This window comes from Lepisosteus oculatus, chromosome 13 (assembly GCF_040954835.1).
Source record: "Lepisosteus oculatus isolate fLepOcu1 chromosome 13, fLepOcu1.hap2, whole genome shotgun sequence".
Taxonomy (NCBI): domain Eukaryota; kingdom Metazoa; phylum Chordata; class Actinopteri; order Semionotiformes; family Lepisosteidae; genus Lepisosteus; species Lepisosteus oculatus.
Window position 1 is genome coordinate 10,245,908 of NC_090708.1, and position 24,531 is coordinate 10,270,438.

The 24,531-nt window shown below is 37.0% G+C and overlaps 1 protein-coding gene across 2 annotated transcripts in view; it reads right to left on the bottom strand.

Moving 5' to 3' along the window:
* Positions 1 to 813: 813 nt before the first annotated feature.
* LOC102699046 (ras-related protein Rab-6B) overlaps positions 814 to 24,531 on the bottom strand; it is a 91,567-nt gene continuing 67,849 nt past the window's right edge. For both annotated transcript variants that reach the window (XM_069197531.1, XM_069197532.1), the window contains exons 6-8: positions 17,527 to 17,620; positions 14,760 to 14,826; positions 814 to 4,584 (exon numbers count right to left, since the gene is read on the bottom strand). In XM_069197531.1, coding sequence (XP_069053632.1) covers positions 4,520 to 4,584; positions 14,760 to 14,826; positions 17,527 to 17,620 — 226 coding nt within the window. In that variant the 3' untranslated portion in view covers positions 814 to 4,519. The remainder of the gene's footprint in view (positions 4,585 to 14,759; positions 14,827 to 17,526; positions 17,621 to 24,531) is intronic.

Here is a 24,531-nt window from a genome sequence, read left to right on the forward strand (position 1 = left end):
CCCCATGGAAACTTGTGACCTCATCCGCCATGGCTCCTATTGATAGGGGAAGTACAGATTCTGTTTGTAAAGTAATAGAACAGACAATGGTTTCAGTGTAGACTTGAGAAACCAAAGCAAACTCACCATCAGAGTTCTGATAAAAGGTTCTTTCCACTTGCTCACACTTCTTACATTATGTGAGGCTTACATAAAACTATGAGTAAATGTTCTGATTAATCTCTAAAGGTAGACCAGAATGATGTACTTGATACTTTTATGCAGCACAAAATGCACCACTTCTATGCAACAATGTCAGACAGACCTCAGTAGATTGTGTCTATAGTGATCTGAAAAACAAATTAAAATATATGGAGGTACTTTGTAATACAGGTATACTAATTACACTGCTACTAAAATGTATTTACAATTTACAGTAACACGTACATATCGTAAAACTACGTAGCTGCACAGAAAATCCTACAGAACGTGTAATTACAAGTACAAAGTAAGCTACTGTAGTAACAAAGTCTGTCTTCAATGAAACACTTTGTGTCAAGCTACAATGAGCTTTCACTGTAATTTCATGTTTGATAAAATGATTGTATGTTTACCTACACATACAGTAATTTAATTGTAAGATGTAACAAACAATATCAATATAGCTGTATTATGTAAGTATTGCTACAGTATATGACTGTACCAAAAAATGTAAATTGAGTGGTCACACTAAGTGTAAAAGTGTTACATTTATAAATAATTTAACAATATATGGTTATGTTCATCAATCACTCAGGAACCGAAAGAAAAAGGAAAGATCTCTGACAAGTAGCATTTTGGTAATAAGACATTTTTATTGATCGTTTAGACAGACATGCTAATTCTTTTTACAGTGTGAATGAAGAGCCAGCTCTGAATCTGTCAGGTCTGCTCTACAGAGCTGTAACATTTACATCTGAAATGTCCTCACCTACAGCAGAAGTGTCCAGTACTGTGTCTCCCTTGTCCCTAACCTAGTGAAATATACAGTGAAATCGATGTCGAACTAGCTCTTACAGAGTATTGTTGACAAACATGTGGTTGCTACTCTAAAGCCTTGCCACTACACCAGCTCGTTACGTCTGATACACTCAAGTTACAGTAAACAAATGTTGTCCAGGTACATACATTAATCAACCAATCAGTCAATCAACAAATAAATAAAGCCCCTCCCACCCTTCCCCAACCCCTGTACACAGAGTCAATAAGCAGGTCAGCTCGCTTGGTGCATAGAGCACTCATCATGCCTAGGTGTGTTCTAAGAAGGCACCAGTGTAAGTAATTATTAATAAAACATAAAAAAAAACAAAAGCAAACTGGTGGGCACACGGTCACTTACACGGACGGGCTATTAAACTTTCCTTACTACACACGTTGATATGTTACCTGATGCTTTGCAAGGCCAGTTTGGCTGTCTTATTCTTTTCTTAGGCAAAGAAACGTAAAGGAGAAAGGTTAATATACAGCAGGTAGAAAGACAGAATAATTCTTCATTAAAGCAGATGTTTTGCCAGTCTGGAACACAGCAAGGCATTAAATAGCAGAAATCTTGCATTAAAAAATAAAGTTTTAATGTGATCTTTCAAGTGTGCTTTCTTTCAACAAATAAATCCTGGGATGAGGTTACTATAGAACAGCAAGCCAACATTGACTGTTTTACAAAGTGAAAAATCAGAAAAACATACAGAACTTATATACATTGAATTTATAACATTCTTAAATAATAAGAAATATTAGCCTAACATATATTAATAGTATAGCAAACTGGGCACATCAGCTATCACCTGCAAGATATTTTTCAAATCTCAAGAACACCTATACCCTTTTATTTTCACTGGGGAACCTTGAAAAATATAATAAAGTCTGTAAAGCATTTCTATAAGCAACACTAGTAAACAAACAGGCCAATAATGCTTAAGCAGAGAGACTGCATCTTAGATTTTTAGTGTTATCTGGCTCTTAATTAGTTTAGCTATTTACAGAAAAGAAGAACCTGTTTTAGAGCTTTATCTAAAACATCTATGGCCTTATTGAGTATCTTTCAAAGTGATAACTGTTACATACTTCATAAAACCTATGAAACCATATACAGTATGAGATTTTTGGAGTTACTGTAGCAGTACACTGTTCAGTAGAACTTAAGGCTTTTCCTTGTACATACTCTAGATCGTTATTCTCTTTGTTTCCTAACCATTTTTCCAAGAATATCAAGAATGTAATAGAGAAATCTTTGCTCCATTGGACAACATTTTCCACTGCTCGTGTTGCTGTTGTCCTAGGGTGTGAATGCACAAACAGTAACTGCCACTGAACAACTGGATGCTGTTGAAAAGGAATTCAGGTCAGCTCTGTAGTGGCTCTTTTAGTTAATTATGAATTTGCACAGGTAAACGGCTACAATCCTCCAGGACTAATCCACATAAAAAAATACTTGGGATTAGTTGAATAATATTCAGGTCAAGAGTAAAGTGTATTGGCAAGAAGTTAAAAAATGACATCAATTTTTAGGGTGCTGTGCAAAATTAATACAAAGACAGCAATGTCCTTGAAACAAAAAAGATATACAAAAAAAGACAACTGAAACTGTAATATTATAACTGCTTACAATAAGCAAGTTCAATGTTAACCTTGTAAAATGTTTTGCTCAATTAACAACACCTGCACATTCTAATGTCATACCAATTGCTGACAGCCCTGCTTTGCCTGTAGAACTGTTTAAATATTTACTGTACTTAAAATGTTGTTTTAACTTTGACATAAACTTATACATGAGCAAACAATTAAAAAATGTCAAATACCCATAGAAATGTGTTATAAATATCGATGCAGTCTTTAGCAGAGCAATTCCTTTCATATTGATGCTCAATGTTATACAGTAAATTAAACTTCTTCCATTTTGAGAACACTAAAATGTTACTTATTATTACCATGGTAATGAGTTACTTTATTTTTTTCCTTCAACTCACCCTTATCTCCAAGATACAATCAACCACAATAAAAAGAACAGTGTGACATTATTTTAAATGTGAATTAGACCTATTTTATACATTTATCATCCTTTATCAGAAATTATACAAAGTGCAAAAAAGTCTAAAAAAATAATTAAGCACTGCTGACCACTGGCCCCCTAAGATTCTTTTTTTTATCCCATCAGACTCTGTGTTTAAATTAAAGTTAGCTGTTGACTTATAAAGATACTGGTGTTGTGTATAATTATTTTATTTACTTACAAAAATGTTAGTTTGGTTATGTGATGGGTCATTTGATTCTCTTGAACAGCCCAGTAAAAGTAGCAAAGTAGTTTTACTTCATGTTATTGCGATGGCCTTCCATCCTTATCACGATACAGTACAATCAAACATTGTGCATTTTTTCTACTGACTCCACTTTCTGATTCGGAATGAAGATGTTTAGAATCAACAGCTGTGTATGTGTTTACTGGCATGCAAACTTCGATGCAGTTTTTAACATAATGGCAAGGCCAGAAACTACTTTGCTCTAAAAGGACGGAGTGGAGGAGACACTGGGATTCAACATTTCAAAACAAAATCAAAATTAAAGGAAAAACAATTGAAAAATAAAATTAACAACAAATGTTTGGCTGCCCAATTTTGAAATAAAGGCCCCAATTAAGCCCTTTTAATCTGCAAAAAAAACAATATCAGTTGACTGGGACTGATAAGAAGAAGGGGTGATCACAAAATACAATATTAAATACCACATGGAGTTTCTCAGTGTTCAGGAAAAAGACCTGTGAATCACCACAAGCTAAAATAATTAAAAAGCAATGTTGCAAAGAAATTGCTTGTTAAGAACCATGTCTGGCCAATTGTTCTCTAAAACTGTAAAGTTAGCAAACATTTAAACATACTATGGACTGAATACATTTTTATATTTGTTATCCCAATCCATTTTTGCATGAATGTCAAACAAGAAAATCTTCCACATGATGAATAAAATCACTTGTGGAAAATATGTTTTACAGATTTCATTTGTGTACACTGGCAGATAGAATTAATGTTTATAAACTGCTTGCATGCATGTTTTGGATATCCAATCAGGAACTTTTTTTGCTGTGTAGCAATTAAACTGCCCGGCCTAATCAGATACACATTGATAAAGCAGATGATCATGATCCTTCACAATCTTAAATAAGATGAAAACCTAGTTTGTTGGCATTATTTTAGTGCTTTTACTTAAGTATACAAAAATACAAAACAAAAAAACTGTACCATTCTAGTTTTTCAAAAAAGTTGTATACATATATTTTGAGTTTGGCTGCTTTTTTCTTTTTAATTTTTAAGACGTTTTTTGGCAATGCAGTTAGTAAAGTACATTATTTTACAACAGAAGATTTAAATAACACTAGTTCCAACCAATAGTCAATAGTCAGATGGAGAGGCCAAATACCCAATCTGAGAAATCAACTGGAAGCCAACCAATAGGAAGCAACACAACAAGCATGTGGTGTGAATGAAGCTACCCAATCCAGTACTGCGTATTAACAAGAACACCCGCCTTCGCTGGTCTGGGGCTCCTGTGGTTTGTCCAACTTGATGTCAATCACTGATGAGCAGTCTGTTAAGGGCTGTTAACTGCAATATGCATACAGATATCACAAAACAGTAAATGAGAAACTTCAAGCCAGTCATTGCATTGTCCAGACCGTGTGCATTTTGATTTTTACATTTTATTGGCACCCCCTCACTAGCTTTTTGAGGATGTTTACATTTTAGAAAAGGCTGTATAATAAAAATCAGTTACAACAACTGGCTATGGTTTTATTTTCTCCCTTTCTCTAAATATCAAAATTCTCTACAATAGAAATTTAAACCACACAGCCAAGTCCAAAATTTCTTTTTTCAGAATTAGTTTGTGCCATTAAATAACACTACAAGAAACTAAAAGGTACTGTACTAAACGCAGAGCAACCCCAAATTCCTACTTAAAATGGCACATGTAGGAATGATTTTAGCCCTGACATTATGTCTTGTGTAAAATGAAAACGTTCTTTGCATGGAAAACACCCTTATGAGGTAGATTGTTAGGAAATATCTGTTTTATATCTGATATCTTTGCAGCCATGTTTAGCTGCTAAAGAAAACTACTGTACAGTCTTTCCTGAGCTAGATGGCCTTCTAGATCTTTTATTCGAAGGTTTTTTCTTTTTATTTTCTCTGCAGAATGTTAAATGGACTACAATTTTGTATGTACAATATATATATACACAATTCTTAGGACCCCATGAAAAAATTGCTTACATGCACAATTTAAAAGCTTGTTCAGGGGTAACTTTGATTACATTTTCATACTTATTACTGTAATCATGTTTTAGGACTTTAGGAATTGTGATAGGGATGCCTTATTAACAAAAACAGGATATGCGGTAATGTCTGTATATTAAAATGTTTAGGAAGGCAATGGATTTTAGTGTCAGATGAAAACTGATTTTTAACATTTGGAGGAAAGACGGATCAAAATCAAACTTGGTGGCTTACAGTTTGCCCTGTTTCTCGTTTCTGTTTTTAAATTAATATATAAGTTGTCAAGCAGATTTCTTTAATGTTTGGCCTTTGCATGAAAGTAATTTTGATTATTGTGGTTATCACAAGTGACTATTTCCACATACAGTACAGTATATGTCCCCTGTGTATTTCTAAGACGAAAATGTAAAACTGAAGCAAGCTGAAATGTCCCTTTAGCAGAAAAAAGTAAAAAATAAAAAACAAAAGGTTAAAAACTCCTAATGGGATCTTGGGAGTGGATGAAAATATAATAATTCTTTGGACATACTGTAACAGAAAAAAAACAGCAGAAAGAAACTATATACAGTATAAGCAATGTAGAAAAAACAAGACATTTTAACTTCAAAAATATGCAAAGTACTTTTTCATGTCAAGTAAAGCTAGCCCTGGTAGAAATGTATATTTATGAAAAACAACTGGCATTGAAACTGATTTGGTATGAGAGCAGTGTGGCAAGCAGTTTACAATTTCAGAGGGGCTTGCATATTGATATAGGAGAAGGTTCTCTTAAAATTAAACATGGAATGGGAAAACAAGCTGCCACTTCTCCGATTCTTCTGTCAACACCAATCGCATTATTCATAAGCATATTTAAAGACTCCTGGCCTCTGTTTGAAGTGTTACATGAAGTGGTGAGAGGTGCTTTCAAGGATCTGTAGCTAGCTGAGGGGAGGAAAATTACTTGAGGGCACTGGTAGTTATGGGAATGACAAGTCCAAAGCTTATTCCAAATATTGTCAAGCCCATCCACAATTTAGGCATTAACTCCTCGGCTCAACCTGCAGATTAAAAGTGTCTGGGAGAAAGCAAATGTACTAAGGTGCAACTGTTGTCCACTGAACTCCATGAATAAAAGCACTGTCAGGTAATTTAGAACTCCAGAATAGCTTATGAAAAATCCCCCTCTTCTCCTTCCCATCTGCTGTTGGTTTATTAACAGTACAGAAAGAAAAGTTCGATCATTTTACTACGCTTCTTTTCTGTGCAAATCTGACTCAACAAATATCTGGAACCTTATTATCTGTCATATACTGTAATTTGATTGGATCTTTTTGTGCAGCTCAACTTTTCATAAAAGGTGCTGTAGTACTTTGCTCTGTGGTGACAGAAGAGAAGATAAACCAAAAATCCTTTATACAGGGACCATTATCAAATCACATATACAGTACCTGTACACTTCCCTATGAGGAAATATTGAACAGTTTCAGTTTTCTACTAACATCAGTACATGACTTGGACAATATCTTTTTGGACCTCATGGCTCCACATTGCAGTGTAAACAACAGGCAAGGTCAGAACTTATGAACAGCCAAGAAAACAATGTGGGTTTGGATAAAGGAAACCTTGACATTGCTCATAAATCAGTGTGGCTTTGGAAACTGGGAATGGTCTTCCCCCTTGGGAACTGGCAATTACAAGACGTAGCTCTCATAAATTGTGTCCAACATTCCTCTACTATATTTCCTGCAACACATCAGGTTCAAAAATAATGACAAAAATCAACAGTCGGCAAATGTCTGACACCTATAATAAAACAGACAAATAATCCATCAGTTTATTTGTTTCATCGCCATTGTATGCCTGTCAGCCCTGTTTCGCAAAAGTAATAGTTGACATGCATTGGCTGACGACACTTTGGCATACAGACCTCCACATTTAGAGTCATTTAATTGTTGGAAGTGCACATGACTATTGCTAGCTGCCATAGCTGCATATCAATCACACACGTTTACAGAAAGCAATCCTAATTTTCTTCATTTTGCACAGCAGGACTGTAAGCCTCCCAGAGTCATTAGCTTTAATTAAAATACAGATAAAAAAGCTGGAAGAAGGAACAGAGTAATTGACTGAGCTATTGCTAGACATTACGATGCAGGCTTTGGAAAACATGCCAAATTGGAAGGTCATATTCTATTAGCATAAAGCCTATTTGATAGCAGTTCATGTTCACAACAGTGTTGCTTTGGCTGAAGGACCCATAGAAAAGATAATTAAAAGGCTTTTGACAAGCCTTTTTACAAGTAAGAAGCAACTCTATAGTTGAAAATATACCATAAATGAAAGTGAATACAGAATGAAAGCCAAATGATATATAAATGAGTTCCAAGGTCAAGACATCACAGGGTAATGTATTAATCCATTAAATCTCCACCTCTAGGGGTTTCTTTATATGGTGTCTTTGACCATTGAGTTTAAGTGTGACGTCACAGGACACCAAACCTGTGACACTGTGACCCTGCTAAGAACTTATGTGTCTCTCACTGTTGACTCTAGCACCCAGGCTGGTATTAACGTACACACACAACTGCACCTGCAGGAATATGAACAATCAAAGAGGGCATAAACAAACATTGCTAAAACGGGCAAGGAAATCTTTAGCTTTAATCTTCGGTTAGCAGGCTTAACACTGCCAAGGGAAATGTTTCCTTTCTGAAGTGAAGCCATGCACCTCACATTTATAATGAGATAAACAGAAAGCAAAGGATACATACATATAGAACAAATATGTTTCTGCTTCTGTTGTTGTCAAGGAAAATGTGTTTCCATTGAAAAAGAAAACTGACAGCAACAGTCAATTCTCTCTGAGTAAAGTAAAAAGTATAGAAAATAGTACCATCAATTACTGTGAAAAGAAGGGTGAAGGTTAAACGCTCTTGTTTTTGTGTGGGATTTGTTATTAAACGGGGAATGTTTGAGCATGACCAGCTGCATAAAATATCCACATTAAGTGGAGAAGCATGCTCAAGGGCACTTTTCTTTAGTGCTTATCACTGCAGCATTTCTGTAGAATATAAAACACAAACTTAACCACAGAAATGTAACTGGCATTAAAGATGTATCTCTTGTTTATAAATGGAATATGTAAAATATTTAAGAAAGGGGATGGCACGTTCATAAACAAGTCACTGGCTTTTAAGTGGTAGGTGAGAAACCAATAATTACTCTTGAAAATAATAATCAGTTGGCACAGATAATAATGGGACTATCCTCTTAAAGACCTGTGTTAACCTATTAGAAACACTAGTTGTTAGAACTGTGTCCAAAACTAACACAGAAGTATGACAGTTATCTTCAGGATGTGCCTCACATACACTTGTTGTAATGCAGTCAGCAATTCTACTATTTAGTGTTAAAATAAACCGGCGCTATCTTTCCAATGGTGACAGAGACTGGTTTAGTGCATCTGGCCTGAATCGCTTGTTTGTGCTCCATTTGTTTGACTGATGACGAGTGCATTTCTTGAATGTTTCCAATGCATTAACTCTGCAGTCTTATTTGGCACCACTTTCAAGATGAGGCCATTCCCCTTGGAGATAATTGAAAGGAGAAAATCGCATGCCGCTGCCATTTAATCTGAACTGCTAACTGAAGTTATGATCAGATTACATGTACTTCTCAAATGAATTATCTGTTTCTTGTGACAAGTATGGCTATTGACCAAATTGCCTTTCCATCACACAGCAAACTGTATGTACTGTAGGAACAATAAGCAAAAGTCTCCTTTTTGGAAAAGTTACAGCCAAAACATACAGTAACTACAATGGTTAAGATTAAAGACATCACATGAACTTCACTGCTGTTCTGAAACAAATCATATTGACACTACACACAAAAAACACTGAGGCACTGCTGCCTCACCAATTAGCATTTTTTTAAATTTAATTCAACAAATGTATCTTAAAATGCATGAAAGGAGACATTATTTTAGCAGATTTAATGGAGGAAATGCATCAAGGTGCAATACAGCCACTTAACAGATACCCTGTCCTCTGTGATGTTATTTCGTGTATCCACGGCTTAATGGAATGGAACACTTTTACATCAAAACCACAAAAAAAACGTTAATGGCTGCTCCCCTTTCAGAGCTTACAACATGTGACTGACAAAACAACCAGCTTCACTTAAGACTCAGCAGAATCCAAAATACAAGACGCAAGATGAAAGTAAAAAGAGAAAGATTTAGATTTAGAAAAGAAAATCTTAAGCCATGCATGTACAAGCAAACATGTAAATCCATGGAATTAATAATCCCACAAATGGTAAAAATCTATTTAAACAAGCCCATTAACTCCACAGAGTAGGATGAATTTAATCAACCAGTTGACCTTCTTGTGTTCATAACTTTACTTAAATAGAGTCTGAACAAGTGAAAATAAAAACTGAACAAATGAAGATGAGATGCATATCAGATTCCAGTGTCACACAACCATGTGAAAAGCTATACAGCTAACACACTAGCCTGTCCTGTAAATAAGGCCTGTGGTCAGAGATATTGCCCATCACAAACATAATAAATTGGACAATACACAAATCAGCTTTTCAAATTTTAGCCTTATAAATATACAAGAACTCCAGTCCTCAGTGTCAACAAGCAGGCAGGAGTTGGTAGGCAGAACTCAGACCCCAGCTGGGATAAAAAATAGACTGCAAATTCAAGGTTGCCATTCTTTTGATCACTTTTTTGCAGAGCAGAAGTTTAATAGATTCACTGCCAATTACTGGAGTAGCAGAAAAACCCTGTTGCAAATCAATAATTAATTTTCTGATTTGGATATTATACTCCTGGCAAATCTTTGCAATACCTACTGCACAGACCTTCTGCAATAAGGTTTTTCTTATGTAACTGAGAGACAGAGAAGAGACTCCCACAAATGTCAGAGTGAACAAAAAGTAAACTAAATATGAAGCATCTCATTTAAATTCTGTTCTGTAACTATTTCTAACTTACAGTGCCTTGCGAAAGTATTCGGCCCCCTTGAACTTTTCAACCTTTTGCCACATTTCAGGCTTCAAACATAAAGATATAAATTTTTTATTTTATGTGAAGAATCACCAACAAGTGGGACACAATTGTGAAGTGGAACGAAATCTATTGGATTTTTGAAACTTTTTTAACTAATAAAAAAATTAAAAGTGGGGCGTGCAAAATTATTCGGCCCCTTTACTTTCAGTGCAGCAAACTCACTCCAGAAGTTCAGCGAGGATCTCTGAATGATCCAATGTTGTCCTAAATGACTGATGGTGATAAATAGAATCCACCTGTGTGTAATCAAGTCTCTGTATAAATGCACCTGCTCTGTGATAGTCTCAAGGTTCTGTTGAAAGCGCAGAGAGCATCATGAAGACCAAGGAACACACCAGGCAGGTCCGTAATACTGTTGTGGAGAAGTTTAAAGCCGGATTTGGATACAAAAAGATTTCCCAAGCTTCAAACATCCCAAGGAGCACTGTGCAAGCGATCATCTTGAAATGGAAGGAGTATCAGACCACTGCAAATCTACCAAGACCTGGCCGTCCCTCTAAACTTTCAGCTCAGACAAGGAGAAGACTGATCAGAGATGCAGCCAAGAGGCCCATGATCACTCTGGATGAACTGCAGAGAACTACAGCTGAGGTGGGAGAGTCTGTCCATAGGACAACAATCAGTCTTACACTGCACAAATCTGGCCTTTATGGAAGAGTGGCAAGAAGAAAGCCATTTCTCAAAGATATCCATAAAAAGTCTCGTCTAAAGTTTGCCACAAGCCACCTGGGAGACACCCCAAACATGTGGAAGAAGGTGCTCTGGTCAGATGAAACCAAAATCGAACTTTTTGGCCACAATGCAAAACGATATGTTTGGCGTAAAAGCAACACAGCTCATCACCCTCAACACACCATCCCCACTGTCAAACATGGTGGTGGCAGCATCATGGTTTGGGCCTGCTTTTCTTCAGCAGGGACAGGGAAGATGGTTAAAATTGAGGGGAAGATGGATGCAGCCAAATACAGGACCATTCTGGATGAAAACCTGTTGGAGTCTGCAAAAGACCTGAAACTGGGACGGAGATTTATCTTCCAACAAGACAATGATCCCAAACATACAGCAAAATCTACAAAGGAATGGTTCACAAATAAACGTATCCAGGTGTTTGAATGGCCAAGTCAAAGTCCAGACCTGAATCCAATCGAGAATCTGTGGAAAGAGCTGAAAACTGCTGTTCACAAACGCTCTCCATCCAACCTCACTGAGCTCGAGCTGTTTTGCAAGGAAGAATGGGCAAGAATTTCAGTCTCTCGATGTGCAAAACTGATAGAGACATACCCCAAGCGACTTGCAGCTGTAATCGCAGCAAAAGGTGGCTCTACAAAGTATTAACGCAAGGGGTCCGAATAATTTTGCACGCCCCACTTTTCATTTTTTTATTAGTTAAAAAAGTTTCAAAAATCCAATAGATTTCGTTCCACTTCACAATTGTGTCCCACTTGTTGGTGATTCTTCACATAAAATAAAAAATTTATATCTTTATGTTTGAAGCCTGAAATGTGGCAAAAGGTTGAAAAGTTCAAGGGGGCCGAATACTTTCGCAAGGCACTGTATATGCTGTATCTCCTGCATTGCTTTTTTATACTACAAGCTGTATAGAGCAAATTCTCAGTCATGAGAAACAAATTTTAATAACATTTCTAAATGTTGCTGAAAGACTATAGTTAAATTATGTTGCAGAGGTGTTTCAGCAACATTACTGGAACATTGTGGTCTGGTTATGTTTAACATTTACACATACTGTAGCATTGTATCAGTGTTACAATAACCTAGGACAATCAAATTTATATGATTTATGGAAAAGTAATTTGGGTTGTTTAATACACATTATGAAGATATTAGAATATTACAAAATACTAAAATGAAGGGTGAACATTGTTTTAACCTTAGCTGTTTCTGCAGTGGAAATAATGTTTCAGCAACATTCCCTGGAGTCTACAAATTTGCATTACCACAACATTTATGCACAAAGTTACAACAATGTAGGGTATTTTTTTTAGCTAGGAGACATCTATAACCAGAAGGTATACACTGAAGTGTTAAAAATCACACTAGCTCTGTTTAAGCACTCATACTGTACGTAACCCAGTCATTGGGAAATATGTCACATTCTACAATGCTTTAGAAATTAACCCTGGACCAAATGGGGTGGGGTTTTACAAAGATAAACCCCACGCCCTATACAGTATGTCATCTTGATATGAGGGGAAGAAAATATTTATGATTTCTGATATGGAGGGAGGAGTGGAGGTATTTCATATTAGTGGAGCAAATGCCAGACGTAAAAACAACTTTCATCTGTTCAGAACTGCTTTCAGCACTGGAGAATAATTTCCCATGTCCTCCAGCAGTGCAAATGCCATAATCTGTGATTACAAAACATAATTCAGTGGGTGGTCTGAGCCTAGCTGTTAAACCTTAGTTCAGTTCAGAGCTGTGATAAATTGCAGGTACTGTACCTGAACTGACAAAGGAACCCTTGTGGAAGTAATTATTTGTAGGTAAATTCTAATTGACCCTCATCCCCCATGTGCTTGCCACACCACTGCTACAGAATCCCAACAGTTCCCAGAAGAACAAGACTCAAATAAGGCCTGGGGTGCAAAAATGAGGGGAGTTTCTCAAGGTAACTGATGGGTGACTGATATAAGGTTACAGTCTCTACATTTGAAACAAAATCATATTTCATCCAAAAGTTCAAACTAAAAACATCGGGGGTTTTATTTTGTCATTGAAGCTAACTTTCGACCCCATCAATTTTAGCTTTCGACCATAGTGTCTTTCCTTTCAGTTCACTAATCACTTTGATTACAAAGACAAGCAGCGCGCTGAGCTTTACTGCTGAGTGTGAGGGAGGAAGCTGGGAAAGAAAGTCCCTAAAGTTCCAGATAACAAAAACGTGCATATTTCTGATGGAAAAAAAAAAGCTTTTGACTGAAGACCTGCATTATATATTTTAAGTCTGTTGTATTCTGCACTCAAAGTACTAATAATTAAAATTAATTAACTGTGCTGATGAAAGTAGTGTGCATAAGTGTGCATCTAGTGTGCATAAAAAGTATATATCTTTCTGGTAATATAGATTTTTTTTCAGGAGATCCTTCTTTCTTTTACTTCATTCTGCCTTAGATCCAATTAGTCAGGCCTTTGACATACAAAAAAAAATAACTAGGATTAATTATTAATTAAGCTTACCCTCATTTTTCTTTCAGGCTAAACTTCATAAATTGAGTCTTTTTTTCCTCATTACAGATTAAAAGAAAGAATGTCCCAAATGTACCTGCAAACAATTATCTGATATGCAGATTACTTAAAAAATACTGTCATACCGCAGTATCTGAATCTAATTCGTTCCTGAAAATCTGTCCGGAAGGCGGCAGATCGTAAATTGAAAATAAAAAATGCAATTTCTTATGGGGAAAATTCCACCCCGTTCGCTCAAAAACCACCCTAAAGATATTGTAGTACCCTCGCCCGGTGATGAGGAGGAAGTGCACCCAGTCGCTGAGGGTATCGCAGAGCCGGCTGGGAGTTGTAGGCGGGGGGGAGTCCGTCGGTCCGTAAGATGACCAGCAACTGACCTAACTTATGTAAATAGGCTTGCGTCAGCTAAAGTGTTCTCTGAAGCTTTGTGTCCCATAAGGTACATGTGTAGAGTCTGTTAAAGAGTTACCACCCTAAAACTGTGTACGTGTTCAGTCTGTCCCCTAATGCGTGTGTAAATCCTGGTGTTGGTTTTGTTTTGAAAAAGAGAATACCATGCAAGTGTGCCTGCATGGTCTCTTCCTGTCCTTGATCCTGAACGAACCCATAGTTGTTACAATATAATACCATTACAGCAAGCTTAGTGAACAACGCAGTTCTACTCAAATAGGCTAAGTATAGCTGTAAAATAATTAATGATATCATATTTACATTTTTCATTCTTTCCTAATAGATCGCTATCCAAGCGATCGGCTAGAACGATGTGCATACTGTTGTTGACTACTACACAATGCCTTGCGCACGCTCAGTAACAAACCGCTCTTCAACTGCTCGCAGGTTCTCGGCCAAAATCAGTCACTTTCGAAATTCAAAATTCGGATTAGCAAAATTTTGTTCTTGTAAAGAATTACAAGGTACAAATTCTTCATGTTCAGATTAGGGAACATTCGTTTTTATACCAGGGTATGAGTGGATTTTATTATAGAAAGTACACATGCTGAGATGTAGCCATCAATAGGCCTGTACGTTTTTGTAATGGCATAGTTCTTTACTTTTCACACTTTGTCTTATAGATACCGAATGAACCAACCGTGGTACAAAGTCCATCAGTCCCTTGTGTTTTTTTATAACATTCTTGACTGCCTTTTTTACACGAGCAATCAAATCCTGGGCCAAGTGCGTGTTTTGTCTCATTAAAAGGATACTGCCTTCTTTGCTCGTCTCCTGCATGCTCTCCATTCCGGGGAGTGCTGCTGCCACACGTCGGAACAGCTGCCAAACAGAAGGAAAGAGAACACCGTCACTCAGACACCCGCAGAGACAGTGACGGGTGAATGACTGTACCTGAATCCCTATTTAAAAAGGTTTCATCTTTGGTGGCTGGCACATTCAAAGCCCCCTGTTAGCAGTGCTCAAAGAGAAATGCACGCCTCACACCATTCAAGATGGTGCTATTCACATTCAGTTAATCAGTCTGATCAATTCATGTTTTGCTTGATAAAGAAGAACAGACAGTGTGTCAGAAAACACAATGACATAATTTCAGGAAAAAGAACTCAGGACTTACAACAAGCCCTTTCCAGGCAATTAGTCTTCAGCTACTAAAGGCACTGGAAGGACCGTTAAAAACACTCAATTACCCTAAGTGGTTCATTTCCCAAAGGGAAAGAATTTCAATGACAAACAAAACAAATGACAGTGAAAATGGTTTCATGCGCCCATTTTAACAGGCCAGCTTATGGAAGCTGTTAACACTGAAGGGTCCAGATGGGATTCCCAAACTGTATGGAGGACATGTTAATATCTCCAGATCTCCATAATCTTTTTTCTTTCACGGTTGGTTTTCATTAAATGCAGCCTTTGTGTTGCCTTGAAGTGGGGGCACAAGGTAAACAGAATAGTTAAAATAAGTAAATTATTTTTAGTTGACTTGCTTGAAACCTCATTTAAAGTTTGCAGGTCCCAAGGCATACTGTAAATGGTTGCAGTCTAAACCTTAAATGGGACCAATCTCTCAAGAGTGCAAAGGATTGTATTTGAGATGTCGTTTATTTAGCTAAATTGTTCTTCAGAATCATATTCCCTAAGGTAGTACTGAGCAAAGGTCTGCACTAAAACACTTTTCCCTATAATGAACCTGCTACTTCAAAACTATATGAAACAGCACAAACATGTATCAGGACCACTTTTTTTGTTCTGTTTGATTAATCATGCTCTCCTACAGAAGGTATGTATATATGATTCACTGACCTATTAGAAAGAGAAAAAAAGCCATTTTTTTGTTTCCTTCCTGCAGTGCTATTAACAGAGGGAAAAAAATTATTTATAAAAGAAGGTGTCATTCAATTCAGTTGTAAAACACATTTGAAATAATTTGGGTGTTTCCTTAATTTTATTTTTTTAATTCAGATATTTTAAATCTCCCAAATTTGAGAAAATGCACTCCCCTTAAGGAATATTTTCTTTTACAGCTGCATTTATTGTCCCAGGATATTGCCTTGAATAATGATACTCTGACAGAATGCAAGACTGAAAAAAACTTCTTAGCTAAGCCACAGCATATACTGTACTGTACTTCTGTTTCAAGTCTGGTTTTCCCCCACCTCTGTAAGTATTCAGTTTCCACAAGCAAAGGAGAGGCACAATCCTGCTGTGAGAGCAGGGGAGCCATTAGTGTCAGGATTATTTCCACTGCATTGTGCACTTCTGCTCCGGCCCTTTATCTTCCTGTCCCTTTCCTCAAGTGAAGCAATTAAGCGATATTATTGGCCGTGTGTTTTTCATACTGCTGACAAAAACGAGCAGTAACTTTGCAGCACTCACCTTGGGAATGGTTAGTTCAACAGAAACAGAAATGACACTGCACTGCATTCTTCCATTGTCATTAGGTTTGTGCTCCACTGGTCTCACAATCGCACACACTGTAGTTACAGCTACAGTATACCAAACAACGGCGTCTGTAGCCCAGTTAGTTATAGATGCAGTCATTGCATGCAAGGCCTGGCTATTTTGGCTTAGAGAATGCACAGTTATCAAATGCTTCCCTTATCAGAGATTTGCAGACCTGAGTCTGTGTTCAGCAAGGAAAGCACAATAAATTAAAAAAGCAAATAAAAAAAACAGCTGTTGGAATTTTGTTTCTAGTCTGGAACTGCAAGACTACATAGTTTGTGCTGTGGGCTGCACTTCCTCTCTGGCTGACACTACAGGTCATTGTTTCTGTTACAATCAAGGGCATCACATGGAGCTGCAAAGTCTGCAAAGGGCACCTGCCAATAGCCCAGAGCCCGCAGGTGGCTAATCAGGACATTGTTTTTAATGGAAGTGGAGTCTCGATGCACCTTGTTTGCTGCCAACCAAATGTCATTCAATGCAGTACAGTATGCCACAGAGCCTCAGAATATCTGACCCCTGGGTTACACTGCAGAAAGTCAGAAAGGGCCCTCTCCATACACATCCCATGCCAAAGAAGTTCACAAGAAGTCATGAGCCCAATTACACCAGCAGTGTGAATTACTTTTTGGGAATGATGCACAGCTCAGTGGGCATACCAAGGCAAATTCTACACTCTGCGTTCTTGATTATTTCACTCAAGCATGACAAGCTGAAAAATCATTGTTAGTACAAAAAACATCCTGGAAGTATGACATACCATGCCCAAGAATTTTGTTGTATGTTTTTTTAATTGTCATGAATCTGGTACTCTTTGGTTGTGAATACCAGGAAGGAATAGCTGCTAACTCAGCAGTCATTTGTCTCTGCTTTATTTATTCAGCTGCACTTCTGCATCAATCCAATCATTCAGACGCTTAATCACAGAGTGTACTGCTAAACAATTAGAAATACCATATGTTGTGACAGGATGGTAAACTCGGCTGTATATAAAATATATATATATAAATGTCATTATTTAACCTATTTTAATTATGTACATTTATATTAAGGAAATATTAAGAACATTGTTTTTCTTACCTGTTTAACATTGTAGCCTGTCTTTGCACTGGTCTCAATGAACATTACATTCAGCTCTTTGGCTCTCTGCTCTCCTTCTTCAATTGTAATTTGCCTGTTCATAAGAAACAATAGGTTTTGTGTTGGTCAGTTTTAAGTGAAAACTGCTAATGCAATTTGCTCTTGTATCTTTCTAAACAGTTTACTGAATAAAACCTTACTGGTATTTTTTGAGCTGAAAAATACTTTTCTAAAAATGTAAATGGATGGGCTAAATGGCCTCCTCCCATTTTCAAACTTTCTGATGTTCTTATGAATGTTACAAAGAAGTATTCCTTCTTCTCTCTAGAAATAGAAAAGGAATTATGTCTCTTGCTAAAACCCAAATAAAATCAAGCAAAACAATTTTAGACAAAGGTTAGACAGCTTTTAAAGGGGAACTGAATGACTTGACCAAGGTCAACATTTTACTCTGCTTCCTGAGTGCAGCTGGAAACGGCTCAGCAAATTTGTCAAAACCAATCTGTCTGATTTAGTTCTCCATTTTACAGGAACAAGTAGAGGTTAATTCCATACTTAAAATACACAATGTTTCGGCTGTTGAGCCTTTTTCAGGAAGAGGGTACAGAGATATAAAGCGAAGGAGAACACGAGGCAGAGCAGGTGAGTAAGAGTGTCCAAACAGATGTAAATCTGGGGGGGAAATGAAAAAGTGAAATTTTTAATTGAAAGGAGAAGTTCTGAAAATGAATTAGTGTATTATTGACAGCTGGTGGTACAGCAGGTGTGGTAAGAATAACCTTGTTTTCTGGTGTTTTTCCAGAATAAGAGTCCTGAAATCCATGTAATTGGACTCAGATTACCTATGTTGTACAGGTATGGCAAAACATATTAAACAAAAGACAAAGCTTCATGCACATTTCAGTGTCTGCATTAGAAACAGAATAAAGAAGACAAAAACAATTTGGGAACCTATGTCACGCTTTCCTCGAAGTGTTGGAAGCCACACTTTCACTGGAGATTTGAAATGATATGTACTGAAATTTAACTACATGTAATTTAAAAGATCAAAATAAAATAGATCCTGCAGTTTGTTAACTCAAACTCCATGACAGAAGATGAATGAGGCACCAAAATTGCTATTACTTCTACTTATTTTGCACCCTTAGAAATATTCATAGGAATTTATGACTGTGTAGATTAGAACATTTTGCCATAAAGCAGACCACATCACACTTTATCTGTCTTCAATTCCATCCCACTCTTCATTGAAAAGAGTCTGTGATAAATACCACCAACTCCGTGAGAAACTGCTTCTAATCTTACTTCCACAGAGACATAAAAGAGACCAGGAGGTTCTGCAGTGAAGATGTCAAAGGGTACACAAACCATTTATGTCCACAAATACCCTTTCACTTACACTGGTGGCCCCGAATTCAGCATATCTACATGCTATTTTTCAAAACAGAACAAAGAAGATTTTTGTTAGTTCTGGTGCCAATGGAAGTAGCAGAAATGTTATGAAATCACTCTTTATTGACACTGATTTCTAACCATTTTTCTACAAGGTTCAGTTGTTTCTAGATTAGGCAACACAAAAGACCTCAAAATAACTCTTCAGCAAAAGCACTTGGAAATACTGTACAATGAGGAGAGGAAAGAAGAGGTGCACAAAGAAACCTGACAAAATTGAAAGAAGGTAGTTCTTTATTTGAAAGCTAAAAGGTATTAGCACACACCCATAAACTATAATGGACTCGCATTTATTTTGTGTAATCCAAAACCAGGCTACTGTATGAGAGTTATTATTTTATTTAATGTTTACTTAGTTCATTTAATTACTTTTAATTTTTTACTGATTTAATAAAGGAGGTACCTGGAAAATACAAAATAGATCTCAAACATGTGTACAGTGATCATTTACTGTATGTGTCATGCCCCACACTCTACCTCGCAAACGCCATTCCATTCCTGTCACACCCCACACTCTCCCTCGCAAATGACGTTGCATTCCCAGAACCACTGTTTCACAATCTCATTCCTGATTGAACCCATCACATTCTCACAGGCACCGGATTCCACTCTAACCTATTATCCAACCACATCCCTTTCCTTTCAGTATTTAAACTCCCCTCACACACCTTCCCATGCCCACTATTGAGAAGCCTCTTGTAGTATTCTCCTGTGTGTGTGTGTGTGTGTTACTTGTTACTGGACCCTTTGCCTCCCTAATTGACGAAGCGTTTCGATTGTCCCTTTGCTACTCTGCGTTCTGTGGGTTTCGCGGTCATGCATAAGGATCCTCCCATTCTACCTATAGGTTCCCTGACAGTATGACCTCAAATTACAAAGATAAAAGATAAGCAAATGAATTATCTGTCAATTAAACTCTTACCTAAGCTAATACTGTTTATAAATACTATTTTATTACAGATGGCATTTTTAAGGATGGAATTTAACAAGCACATTTCTATTAATATAATAGTTGTCTGCTTTCATTGCTGCTGTTAACCCAAGCACACACCCAAAGACATTTTAAGGAAAAAATGTCTTACTATATATTTATATAAGTGCTGTAACTGCTTGTTCAAAAGTACAACAAACCTGCAGCCATTTAGCATAATTCAGTTTGGTGGAGAAACTGTTCAATGCAGAGAGATTAAGACAAATATTCAAAAAGGACTCAAATTTCTAAATCCTGAAGCTTGTCTAAAACAGTTGAAGGGTCTTGAAGAATTATGTTTAAAAATCAGTAATAAGGTGCAAATACATTCTACATCAGGTATTACATGCAGCTGAAGTCAGAGAAATAATGCTTATTTTACAGAATCCAAATGAAAAACAATTACTATTCAGCTTGAGTACACAGGCAGTATTCTAAATGCGTATCTTTAAAAGTCCTATTTTGAATACTTGAATGCTCTGAATACAAAATGAATGCAAATTACCATTACAGCAAAGTTTACATGCAGCACTTATATAAAATGTTATTACTTATTTATCCTCAATATACAATTAATTATGCACTGCTGGTAAGACAAGAAGATGGTTTTAAAATCAGGGTGTATTAAGTGTGTTAGAGGAATAATTATAGACTTGGGACAATGGAGGAAGAAAGAATAATACATACAGTACTGTATATACATACACTGATGGGAAAAAAACAAATCAGACTTGTATTAGGAGGAAACAATCACATTTTACTGCCAATATCACCAGTGCAAAGATGGTCAAACCTGTAATTAAAATAATTAAAATCAGATTAAATAAAATTACAAATGGAATGTTGATGCTTTTGATCCAAAAGGCATTTTCCTGTCATTCACAGGGTGGATATTTCAAGCAGAAACCATTATTGGATATTTGGAATGCAGCAACACCATCTGCTCCCATTTGTTTACAATACATACGTCTTGAAAGAGAGCTACCACCAATATTGACATAATTGCTGTTACATGCATGAGAGACAGACTGTACTATAATCAGCACATTAAAAGAAAATTGGCTTAAAATGCTGTATGCATGTTTCACCTAATGCAAAATGAATCATACTGTGAATCTTGGCATAAGGACTGAAAATAATTCACAAAAAACATTAACTGGTCTTAACACACTGTAAGACTGTAGCAAAACTCAGTGAAAGGATAGTGCTGAATGAGTAACAAAACGTAAGCCTTGCACACAGTGTGCTCGAGTTCACTTCATTTAACATTTAAACAGTACATAAATTCTTCTGATCAATCTGAAAGAGAGAGAATAGGCTACGAATAATAAAATAATGACAATCTATTTGTACACAAAGGTGAGTTTTGGTGAGGTTTATAATGGTTCAGCAGAGACAGATTCCCGTAAGTGTAACAAACTGAGTTGCTTCAAAATAAATGCGCACTACATCCCGAACGTGCATAGACTCAGTTCATACAGTGTGTGGACTGCAGTAAATTAATGGAGTAGAAGGACATGATGGAAGGTTCACTCATATTGCAGTCCTCAACAGACTAGGAAGAGACTTAGTACTGTCAGGCACTTGTGCAGATATCTTACACCTGAAGGACAAAGACGTTAGAAGAAAAAAGACCCATGTCATAGAGTACACTGAAGGTGCCAATAAAGGACAAAATGGTGGTTAGTCACAAGATTTTAATAAATGCTACAATCTTTAAGCTTATTAACATCGGGGAACACCTGCCATTTCTGTCTCTCATTAAAATACCACGGTCTCCTGGTGCAGTCCTAAACTCTGCGATCAGTTTTCACAGCTGTTGCACCTGGAAAAGAAAGCTAATTGACTGATTGTTGGTCCGATCTAAAATTGCCATCCCAGCATTTTCATGCCCAGGAATCTGTCGGTTTTCTTCATTTGGAGATGGAAAGCCTGCCTGTGTGAATTTCAGTACCAGCTGCTACCAGGTTATAAGGCTGTGATTGTAATTGTAGCCAAATTCTACCATTGAGTGATTCAACTCATGTTTTGAAAAATGAACTAGCATTCTAATCTCATGTTTGAACTCTTAGTCCTCATACTATGTACCATTATATAGAAAAGAAGAAATCTTTTTCTAGATTAATCACATCGCCTATTACAAGGGTTGCTCCAGTTTTAATTCCAATTAAGAACCAGGCCCACTGTTGCTTATCCACTGTCAGCAATGTATTACTATCAGTTACTCTTGTCAGGAATACTCTGCACTTCATTCTTTTAAAAAATTAAATATACTTAATTTGTAGCAGGTCAAGAAGAAAGAAGCGGAAAGAATTAGCAAGAAACAAGACTCACATTCATTAATAATTCATTGTCACTAGGCACAACAACATCCAAGGATTGAATGCTTCGTGAATGTTTGGAATACTTGGTGGGATACAGTATTCCAAACATAAGTTCGGGTAGCCTACTGGCCACAGGACAAGGAGGCGATCCCCTTTCAGAAGGAGTGATCCTATGGGGGGCTGCAGGTGGAGATGGGATGCTTGAGACAAATGTGAAGGGTGGTGTTTTCTGTTTGATATTTGATATATATAATTCTATATACAGCTAATTTCGTAGTGATGGAAACTAGAAACATCTGTGTTATTGACTTGTTATCCCTCCCTAACTTCAGTTAATAACTTCCATTTAACGCTAAACAAACTCTTTGTGTGAGAGAGAAGGGATTGTAATTTAATAAACAATAATAAACGTTATTTTATAAAGCGCTTTACAGCATGACAAAAACAATTTGAAAAAAATACACAAGATGCACATAAAGAGAAAGCACAAAGAGAGGAGACAGTAGATGGAGGTACTGCATACAGCAGGAGCAGAGGGGTAAAGAACAGAACCAATTCAGTAAAGGCTCTTCTAAAGAAGAAGGTTTTGAGTTTAGAGAAGGTGACTCTCTGATATCCTTGGAGAGAGAGTTCCAGAGTTCTGGGGAATAACAGGAGAAGGCCCTGTCAGTCAGCAAAGGTTGCGAGATGGGGAGTAGCTCAGACAGGTACTGAGGTGCCAAGCCATGCAGAGCCTTATAGGTGAGCATGAGGATTTTGTTATAATTGATTTTGTTATTTAAAAAAAAAGCTTAAGTTCCTAAAAACTGGAATTTTTCTTATATAACCCCACAATTTCTGAATAAACACATTTTTTAGACCCTGCTTTGTATATCTGACTCCTGCACCCGCATAGGCAGAATGACGACCGTCGTGCCTAACACGAGAGCTGGCACTGTTTGGAGGAGAGACGCACGTCTCAGTGAAATCGCTGCAAGCTGGTAGGCTGCTGGGAAATTGCCGGAGTTGCTGTTTCATTGAAAACTAAGAGAGTCCTGGCTGACTGACACTTGCCCAAGTCCGCTGATGCTCTATCAGCTGTGTGCGTGATGCATCATTTGGAATCTCAGTCACAGTCGGTGAATGACCCAGGCTGGAGGCAGCAATGTCTGCGTCATAGGGCTCAATATGGCCGCCAAGTAGGTGCTGTCACTGCAGAGCCACTAGCCAAACAGCCATAAATACATTCCTCTTCTATCCACTAGCCAGCTCTTTGGCAGCACTGCAGAAGAGTTCAGTTCTATTTTAAATATTATCCATATTTTTTTGTTACTTCATTTTGTAGTGTTTTATGGTCTTGGAAACTTAAAAATGCCGAATATTCCCATGATGGGGGGACTGTTCTTTTTGTTTGGTGGAATTTGCAGCTTTTTGAAGAAAGTGAAACTAAGACAGCAATCAAAATGAGGAAGACAAGTATGACAACACTTGTTTGCACTTACATTACCCCCATAATCATTCTATAATACTTTACTCTGCCGTCCATGGGACATAAATATTTAACATAAAACAATACAGGATAATGGTATAATTTGCATACAAAATAAATGGGAAATGTCAGGAACCACCAGCTCCTGTACTACTTAACTCAAAAGAAGAATTCAGCTTTATTACTAAGCCTTCAGAAAATTAAACTGCTCTGTGTAATCTTCAGTAGGTTCTGACAACACCAATTCAATCATTTCTCCTCCCCTGAAGCATTAATGTAGGAGGTATACTGTTAGTGCAACTGATATCTATATCTGGCCATATGACAAAGTATGCCTTGTGTATGACTATAATTACTGAATATCCTGTAGAAACAGAAAACCTTGAACACTCTTGCAATGTAAACTCTTTGCCCCTGAACAGTACTGAAAGAAAGTACATTGTTTAAATTCAATATTACTTCAGAAAATATGAGAACACAATGAGACGTGGGATAGCTTTTACTTCTCAAAGCTACAGCACAACCTATCTATGTGTTTATCTATTTCTTCCTTTAGTCCAGTAGTCCAAAGATGAGTAATATTCTGCATAGCTGCACCGGATGTTTGAGGTTATTTGTCTGGAACAGGTTTCTGCTTCCCCAATGGAAAATGACTCACATTTTTATAAAACTGAATCTGGAAGAATGTGAAACAGTCCAATTAGCAAACTCCCCAAACCATTCTTGTCACCATGAAGCAAATTAAAATTTTGGACTGACAAGATATCATTCATTATAGTCTACATTTCAAT